The following is a 10,389-nucleotide window of genomic DNA, read 5'->3' as shown; positions in this document are numbered from 1 at the left end:
TAGTAAAGATATTTATAGATAGAATAGATGCATAATTATTATTATTACCTATGTCTTGTCTATCAGTAACCAGGGGCGAACTGGCGCAGGATTCTATACACCAAGTAGCACCTCGGGACCTCGAATACCCACAGTCGGTATACGGTATAATACTGGTATAATACGGTATTATACAAAATAAAAATAAAATAACATATTTCAACATCTCTAAAAATAAACAACATGTTATTCTTAATTTTTTTTTTATATTTACTTATAAAACTAATGGCTCTTTCCTAATTTAGGTAGGTTTGAAAAAAAATTACGGGCCCCTAATTAATTTTGCACCCCGGGCCAAAAATAACCAGTCCACCCCTGTCAGTAGCCACTTACCATTTACACATATTTGTGTGTGCCAGTGGATAAAGTGATACCGATATCAATTTATCAATTGTCAAATTAAAGAACACAATATTATAATATTATTTATGATTATCAGTGAATAGCTGCGGTACATGCACAATTAAAGATTGGCAAACTGAAGGCCATTTGCAGACCATAGTATTAATTAGGCCTAGGCCAATCGTGGACAGCAAAATTACAGGGTGTGCGAGTGCACACTCTGCCCCCCCCCCCCAAATGGCGCCCCTGCCTCGGTCAGGGACGAGACTCTCATCGGAAGCAACAACGAAATACGCCCTTTGAAACGCCTCTTCTCTCAGTGGAGGCGATTCGCGTCATCCATCTACATGGAACTGCGTGTATTGCTAGTGTTCCCTCGGTCCAGCAAGCCAACCAAGTCACAAAAACTGCTCATGACCTCAGTTCCCCTGGCCAGGGTAGCAACCACCCATGACCGTAGATACATGAAGTTAACAATTTTTATCTGTATTTATTGTGTGATTAATTGCTTAAAACTCAATACATTTTTTAATTAATTAATCAATATTGCATTTTATTACATTATTAAATTATTACTACATTTGTTAAAGCTAAATAATATATTCAAAACAGTAGATAACAAGTGGGTCACTGTGATGGATTGTGTTAAAGTTTAATTTAATTATATAATATACTTCGTAACATTACAAAATTTTTCGTCATTATTATTATTAAAATAATATTTTATGTTCAGGGAATATATTATATTCCCTGAACCATACCTTTTACATTAATTATCATTTAATATTATTAATAAGTTATGGTGCGTTTAATATCAAACAACAACAATATTATGTAATACGTGTCCCCCGGCCACCACACCACGAAGAGAAATACGAAGCTCTGTCACTTGCCTAGCAGCCCAGCACCGTCGTCGACCGATCTTCACTCTTTTTCCGGACCGCTGACAGCATGTAATTTCACCATGTCAAGTCTCTGCTGCATTATACACTGCACAAAAATCTCGTGGCCAACACGTCAAAAGAAATAGCCGTTAATTTTGGGCCATATTGTATTTCATGACGTAATGCATCGAGCCATGATGGGCTAAGTCAAACCTGCGGTCCCGAGGCCGGGCGAAGTCGACACCAACCAATACAAGGTCAAACAACAGCTCAAAACTCTGGTCATCATTTGTCGTAGTGTATAAATTGCACTATTGTCCCCCTCTTTCCAAGCTCGTAATAAGAGGCGTCCCCTTTTTCCCTTTTCTTGTTCTCATATTTAAATTCCGACTGTCGCAAGTCACCTGTCGCTGTAGCAATTATTAATTTTATTGAAAAATGCTTTACAAAATCCCACCCGGTAACCCTGCAGGACAGTCACGAGCAATGTGTCTGCCTTCTCCTGTGGGCTGAGATTTTATTATTATTTAAAAAGCAAAAAATGACAAACATGTGTCTCCGGACGAATAAAATTATTATAATTATTTAAAAAAAAAAAAACACAAAAATGTGACTCAGGACGAATAAAAAAATTATTATACCTATTTAATAAATACATGTCTTCCGGGTGATGGTTGCCTGTTTGACGGTCATGTCTTCGAAAGTCATATGATTTTCGGACAGTTGACCCACCTACAGTTGCGACGGGTCTGATATTATCCTTTCTGTAATACAATTTCCTCTATTCTGCTGTTTTCATGCCATCATCATTATTAAATTGTGAATTGCAAAACCATAATATTTTATTGTAACTTGCAAACAAATATTATTATTCTGTTACAAATATTTAAAACGCTTTGTTATTATTATTTTGTGCATCTAGCTATGTGCACTCTACCATCATATATTTATTATTTTATCTATTTTTACTTATTCTTCAAGAAGATAATGGGCCCCACTGAACATGTTCGTGTGTGGGCCCATGAGTTTACAATTTGAAATATAAATTCATTAAATAGTTCATATAAATTAATTAATTACTATTTGTAATATACATTTCTTGCATAACTATGATATTAATATAAGTAAATATATATTTTCTTCTCTTTGTTTATATAATAAAGTATTATGTAAAAATCTATTTAGCTAAATAATACATATAATATGGTAATATAAAACTAAAATTAACAATAATTACGAAAGTCTTACAACTAATATGATAAATAATGCAGTAATCCTATACGTTTATTCTGTGTCTGTCTATATTTTGCTATTGTAATGGCCAAAGTGTAATTTTTTTTTTTTAAGAATCTTAAAAGAATTGCTGTGTTTAATTTATAATGGTAGTATAATGTAAATTTTTGAACCAATATATAATTATAATAATACATACATTAAACACATAATATGTTTGGTTACTTTACCAAAAAGAGTTGTTTAAACATTATTTTAATAATCCTCATTTTAGCTAGCCAATATCATATACAACAATTATCGTTAATATCGTTGAAACCACAGAGAGACGTTTTATACAAAAAATAATGAAATATAATATTATGTTTTAGATATACTATTTAGCACGTTTGTCACTCAGTAATTATCTTGAATGTAACACGTCGTTAGTGTATGCAATATTTATACTTATTACTTGCGATCGACTATTATCATACTATTATCACAGTAATAATATTATAATAACAATGATATTTATGCAACTAATATAAACATTAAATTTAAAATGCATGGATCTACAGTCATTTGTTTTAAGTGTACGACTTAATATCCAAATAGATTTTGTGGAAAACCGATTTTGCGTAAAAATTCCCGTTTTCCTTAATTTTTATTTTATTTTTCCTTGCGCTTTTGAAAACTATTGGGAATATTAAATCTTGGCATCCCAAATGCACCAACTAGATTCACTTCCCAATTGAACAAGATATTGTTAAAGAAAATCGAAGCAGGGTTTCTACCCCAATCGGTGACGACAGACACTAAAATACATTTTTTTTTAAACACATTACTGAAAAATCTATACATTCATTTCTCCACTCAGAATCTAAAATAAAAATTAGTACCATCTAATTATTTCAATAAAATAAAATTCAGGTATCTCTATAATTAATGTTTATGACATCTTTAATGTTACACGGCGTTTAGTGTATGCAATATTGATACTTATAACTTACGATCTACAAATATCATACTTTTACCTACATTTCTTTTTAACACCTCGGCTTTAATCTATCCATTAATAAATTTTGCTCCTTACCAAACCACTAACTCTGTATACCATTAATACTTATATTTATCATTACACATAATATTACGACAATAGCTAATTTACTATTCGATTATGTATAAGAATTATTTCCTCTGTATATCATAAGATCTGAGACCAACAACAAGACATCTCAATTAATAAAAAAATTCAAGAGACACTTAAAAAAATCTTTAAAATGTCTCTAAAATTTACAATAGTTTTAAAAATTAACCAAAAACATATTATTTAATTCTAACTTAATTTTGTATAATAGAAAAAAACAGTGACAAAATATGAAAATCAAATTTCTATGACATAAAAACCATAAATAAAAACTGTGTAATTGTTGTATTAAATAAAATCCAGACATCTCCATTTATATGATATATTTGTATTTGACATTCGGCTTTGTCTTGTTGGTTTTCCAATTTCTTAATTTTAACCGACATTTCTATTTCTATTATATTAATTTATATTGATTGTAGCTTGAAAATTTATTGAATAGGTATTTAAGTTGTGTCATAATTTTGTTTGTATTACTCTAGTTGTTGAGCTATTATAGTTATGTACTAGAAGCTAATCCAATAACTTAATGTCCCTAAGTAATACGGTAGAAAAGATCTCGAATGTTTCAATTTATCTTTCGACTATTATTCGTTACACTTATATCTGTTTAAAACTATTATTTCGTATATTTTTTTTCTCTAGGTATAATTTTTATAATTTTTATAGGTTTATATTTCTAACCTTCTAACCTCGTTAGAAAAATCGCTACTTAATTGCTAGAATTTGTTATGGAGTTTTTAGGATTTACATTGTTTCCGTTTTCCCAGAAAAAAAACATTCCTACTTGTGAGGGGTGGGCCTTTAACTAACCAGGGGATTAAATTTGTTTTATTCAAACGAAATTTTTTTATAAAATATATTGAATAAAGATTTTTTATCAAATAAATTTTTTTATTAATATATCTTATTAATTTATATTAATATAAAAATAAATCTATATTTATTCATTTATGCATTCATATCAAATAAAGATATATTTTTATTAAATATAAGTCTTTTATCACCGATTTTTATTTATATTTTTAAATTTATATTTATTTAATTTTTTTTTTAGATTTATTTTATTCAATGGATATTTTTAGTTAATTTTTTTTATTTATATTATATTTTTTTACCTTACATTTTTATTCACCTAAGCTTTATTGAATATAGATTTACAGGTCACCAGTTTTCAGAATTATAATTGGACTGTACGTTTCCCAAACCCCACTCATGATTTATTTTTATTTTTGTATGGGCGGTAATTAAGCAGGAATTCTGGAAGTGGTGGCAGCAATTGGCAGGAGTGAAGTACTAAATATTGGCGTTAAAAAAAGTTGAAAAAGGAAACGGGCGAGGTTGTGGACATGTACGTCTTGCACAATCGTTTTGATCCCTTGGAACGAATTTGATCCACGGATATTAAAAGAAATTCTTATAATTTACAGCTAAAAATAATCTGCAAATTTATTGATTTATTGTCGTGATCTTTACGTATTTTGTCAAAATTTGAAGTTTAGACGCTCTTTAAAAAAAGTAAAAATACTGTGGAGATATTACCAGGTTCAAAATATAAAGAAACACAGTTTGTTGTTCCTAACTGGTCACTAATGTTTGGTAAAAGAAAAATTCTAAAAATGTATTTTTTTCCGTGAGGGGGGTTGGCTAACATCTCTCCAGCCCCCCATATATATTTTTGAATTTACGGTTAAACCAGTATCGCACAAAGTCTTAAAATAGTCACTCAAATTCACACTAATAGCACACTAATGTTTAGAAAAAAAAAATGTCAACAATTATATTTGGGGGGGGGGGGGGGGGAGCAGGTGAAATGTACGAAGCAAAAATGTAGAATAAATATTATTCTTTATGATTTTCTAGCAATAGTTATATCAACTACAATAAATTGCACGTGGCTCGAATATTTTTTATTAATTATTACTAAAAAACTCTAATCGATCATAAATAGAAGAGTTTATATGTAGTAACTAAGTAACTATACGAAAAACTAATATGTGTTTATAAACACAACACAATTAATATTTTGTTTTGTTGTAAATATATTATATTGTAACAATAATTATCCAATATAATAATCATTACAATAGCAACATTTTAGTGAATTGAATTTAATAACTCAAAAATGAATAATTTAACTGGTTTTCCAGTGAAGAAACAGTACTCGTGTGACCTTTGTAATAAATTCTTTACGTATAGATGCAGCTTGACTATACACCACCGGACACATAAGAAGAAGAAACTTTGCTTGTGTGATGTCTGCGACAAGTCGTTTGCTAAAATGTGTACATTGACGAGTCATCGAAGTACCCTCACGGATGAGATACCATACATATGCAATGTATGCAACATGTCGTTCAGTGAAAGTGACATGTTAATGCAACATCAACGTACCCACACTAGAGAGAAACCACATGCGTGCGAAGTATGTGACAAGTCATTTGTTAAAATGTGTACATTGATGAGTCATCAACGGACCCACACGGGTGAGAAACCATACATATACGATGTATGCGATAAATCATTCAGTCAAAATGGCTCATTGACGAGTCATCGACGGACCCACACAGGAGAGAAACCATTTGCGTGCGATATATGTGATAAGACGTTTGCTGAAAGTAGTTCATTGACGCGTCATCGACGGACTCACACAGGAGAGAAACCATACAACTGCGATGTATGCGATAAATCATTCAGTGAAAGTGGGACATTAACGAGTCATCGTCGGACCCACACAGGTGAGAAACCATACAACTGCGATGTATGTGATAAATCATTCAGTAAAAGTGGGACATTGACGAGTCATCGACGGACCCACACGGGCGAGAAACCATACGCGTGCGATGTATGCGACATGTCTTTCAGTCAAAGTTGCAATTTGACAACACATCGACGAACCCACACGGGTGAGAAACCATACAACTGCGATGTATGTGATAAATCATTCAGTAAAAGTGGCAATTTGACGAGTCATCGACGGACCCACACGGGTGATAAACCATACATATGCGATGTTTGCGAAAAATCATTTGCTAAAATGTGTATATTGAAAACACATCGTCGGACCCACACGGGCGAGAAACCATACGCGTGCGATGTATGCGACATGTCTTTCAGTCAAAGTTGCAATTTGACAACACATCGACGGACCCACACAGGCGAGAAACCATACATATGTGATGTATGCGTGAAATCATTCAGTGAAAGTGGCACATTGAAGAAACATCGACGTACCCACACAGGAGAGAAACCATACGCGTGTGATGTATGCGACATGTCTTTCAGCCAAAGTGGCTCATTGACGAGTCATCGACGGACCCACACAGGAGAGAAACCATTTGCTTGCGATATATGTGACAAGTCGTTTGCTGAAAGTAGTTCACTGACGAGTCATCGACGAACCCACACAGGAGAGATACCATTTGCATGCGATATATGTCACAAGTCGTTTGCTGTAAGTAATTCATTGACGAGTCATCGACAGACCCACACGGGCGAGAAACCATTAGCATGCGATGTATGCGACATGTCTTTCAGTCAAAGTTGCAATTTGACAACACATCGACGAACCCACACGGGTGATAAACCATACATATGCGATGTTTGCGAAAAATCATTTGCTAAAATGTGTACATTGAAAACACATCGTCGGACCCACACGGGCGAGAAACCATACGCGTGCGATGTATGTGATAAGTCATTCAGTAAAAGTTGCAATTTGACAACACATCAACGGACCCACACAGGAGAATTCTGACTTCTGAGATTTTATACCGGATAAGAACATTTCTAATTTTTCCTAACTAATTTTTGAACCAGCTTTAGTGTTAATTGCAGTGTTTGTATTTAAAGAAATATAATTTATAGTTTTTGTAATCTATTCTAACCTAACCGTCTTTGCTAAGAATAACTGGATTTCGTATACAATGATTTAATATTATTCTAAACTTTATAATGTACCTCTTTTTGCACTTAACTCATATAGCTTCAGTAGTGTAAGTATCTATTTATTTTTCTATAAATTATATTAATAATTTTTTTTCCAATAATGTTTTAAATACGCTATCGCCTATTTTTCCATTTAATAATTTTTTTGTTCAAAATCTGATTTTTATAATTTTTAAGTACACCTAAAGTAAAGACCATATTTTTAAATTCCCGAAATGTTTTGTATTACAAGTAGTGTCCTGTGGTCTTACAAATTTCCATTTTTAAATGAGAAACCCCCTCCTTTACTGTAAGTTACATAGCTGATGATTGTCTTAAACATTTTGATGCATTTAAATCAAAATCCTAAGAAGTAGTTTCTGAGATATCAAAATGTTTATATTAAGGATAATAATCCTTAAATATGGTTTAACAAAAATATGAACTATATATGATATTAGATATAATATATATACATTATACTTATTTTTATTGATAAATCAATTATAGTAATTATTAATATTTTTGGTTTATCGAAGCCCCCATACCTACTTAAAGAATTACCATGGTGTTATTAGACATATTATCCTTAGTACCGAGTATCTACATAAAGTTATTTCTATACATATAAAAAACTACTCGTTAATAGTTTGAATTAGATAGGTACATCAAAATCTTACAAAAAAAAATATCATCAGTACCAATTTCAATATATGACAAATACATCTACCCCAAAATCATGGTTGAATTAGGTACTAATTAGTCATTACTACTTTACATAATATATTTTCTGCTTTAAAAAAACTGGTTTATAGACTTTTTATATTACAATCAAACTATAAATTAAAATAAGTACAAAAAAAAAAATAAGTTAAGAAAACTTTATTCTTTTTGAAAATATTAATTATTCAACACAGTTTAAATGACTCAATACACTCAACGGTTTGTACTCTGTAGGCAGCATAGGCCACTATTATAGTCAGTAAGCGCAGTCGCCATAATACAAATGATTTTACCGTGCGACAATTCTTTTTAGTGTTTTTAACATTATTACCGATAGACGGGGTGGGTGTCAGGTACACGGTGCTATAACTTGTATAAACTTGGAATGAACCGTATTCTGGTATATGTATTGATAATTGATATACGATCGTAACGGACAGACGGGTGCCTTACTGTTATTATTAATTCACAATCGAACATTGATTTATTGGTATCCAAAAATTGTGGTAAAAGTATAGAATACAATATTATTGCGATTTGATAGAAAACAGCACGAAAATGTTATTATTATTTTGTACTCATATAGATAGTATTGTGATAATATTATAAAATATTATGCAAAATTACTAAATGAGTAAACTATTATTGAAAAAAAACACGTCAATTTTGTAGATTTGTGTAATTTAAATCTAACATACCAATTAGATACAATTTTTTATCCGTCAAGATAAGATGAAGGTACTTAATTTGAATCTAGATACTTTATCTAGATATCACTCAACACTGAAAATTACGAATTCAAAATGGTCTAATTGGGATGTGGTGAAATAATACGTAAAGATATGGGAGATAGATGGGTTGTATGCAAAGCTGGGCAAGTTAACCAATTTTTTTAACTAGTTAAAGTTAAGTTATCCTAAAATAAAAAATAACTAAGCTAAGTTAAAGTTAGTTTTATAAAGTTACTGAATTTGAGTAACTAATAAGTTAAGTTACAAATTGTCATGAAAATAATAACTAAATTAAGTTAAAAGTTAAGTTACTTTTATTTTTTTAAATACCTTTAACTTACTCATAAACGTTTTTTTATCTCATCGAAGGAAAATAACTAGTTTTGGTATAAAGTAAAACAAATTAATAACAAATGCATAGACTATATTATTTTATAAATACTTGTTATAGCTGTACCTTACATTTAAAATATAAATTACATAATATATATAAATGATTATAAGAAATACTTATTGAATTTTAATAACAATCTTTTTCAAAATTATGATCTGCTGTAGACCCTCTTCTTTCACTTAACAACTGGCCACCAGCACTAAACAAACACTCTACTTATAAAGTTGACAACAATTAATTCTTATATATTATTTTCTTTATATCTCAATATAATATTAAAAGAATATAGAGTGTGGTTTGTAGAAAACACGGCATAAGTATGACCGTATCAGAAATTACTAATTAGGTCCGTTCTGGAAATTGTATTATTAGTTATTAGTTATTACCTACCTATCAATATACACAGTACACTAGTAAAAATGTAACACACATCTTAACCGTTGTCATTTCATAGAAAATATAAACTTCCTAGTTATATTCCAAATAAGTAATAAATAAATAATAATAATCACTATTCACTATAATAGTATAATACTACTAATTAGTAATTATAATATGTCTATATAGTATATTATATTAATTATTAGTGTATACTATAATAATATGTCTATAGTATAGTTATAAATACAATTATATACATACCTACAATCGTCGGTAGATATACCTCCATCGTGGTTCTCAGAAATATCAATACAAATAATATACAGTTCATAAATCACATAAATCACAATAGGAAAATTCGTAAATAACTTTTTACAAATAACTTTCATTTTAACAGAATAACTAAGGTAAGTTACAAATATTTATAAAAACAAATAACTCAGTTACTAACTAAGTAATTTTCTACATTCTACTTTTTTTTAAACTAGTTACTGCCCAGCTTTGGTTGTATGGGTTTGTTTGACCAGACTTTGCCATTTCGTTCAGGAAACAACAATTAAGATTCAATATATTTAGTTATTTATGAAAACTACCTACAGAGTATAA

At 30.5% G+C, this 10,389-nt stretch overlaps 1 protein-coding gene across 1 annotated transcript; it reads left to right on the top strand.

The window, feature by feature from the left end:
- Positions 1 to 5,441: 5,441 nt before the first annotated feature.
- Positions 5,442 to 7,933, top strand: LOC100165772 (zinc finger protein 271-like). The gene has a single exon (XM_003245565.4). The coding sequence runs from the start codon at positions 5,753 to 5,755 to the stop codon at positions 7,382 to 7,384; it is 1,632 nt and encodes a 543-aa protein (XP_003245613.1). The 5' UTR covers positions 5,442 to 5,752; the 3' UTR covers positions 7,385 to 7,933.
- The last annotated feature ends 2,456 nt before the right edge of the window (positions 7,934 to 10,389 follow it).

Source organism: Acyrthosiphon pisum, chromosome X (genome assembly GCF_005508785.2).
Source record: "Acyrthosiphon pisum isolate AL4f chromosome X, pea_aphid_22Mar2018_4r6ur, whole genome shotgun sequence".
NCBI classification, from domain to species: Eukaryota; Metazoa; Arthropoda; class Insecta; order Hemiptera; family Aphididae; genus Acyrthosiphon; species Acyrthosiphon pisum.
Note: the sequence above shows the minus strand (reverse complement) of the source record. Positions and strands in the feature narration are given on the sequence as shown.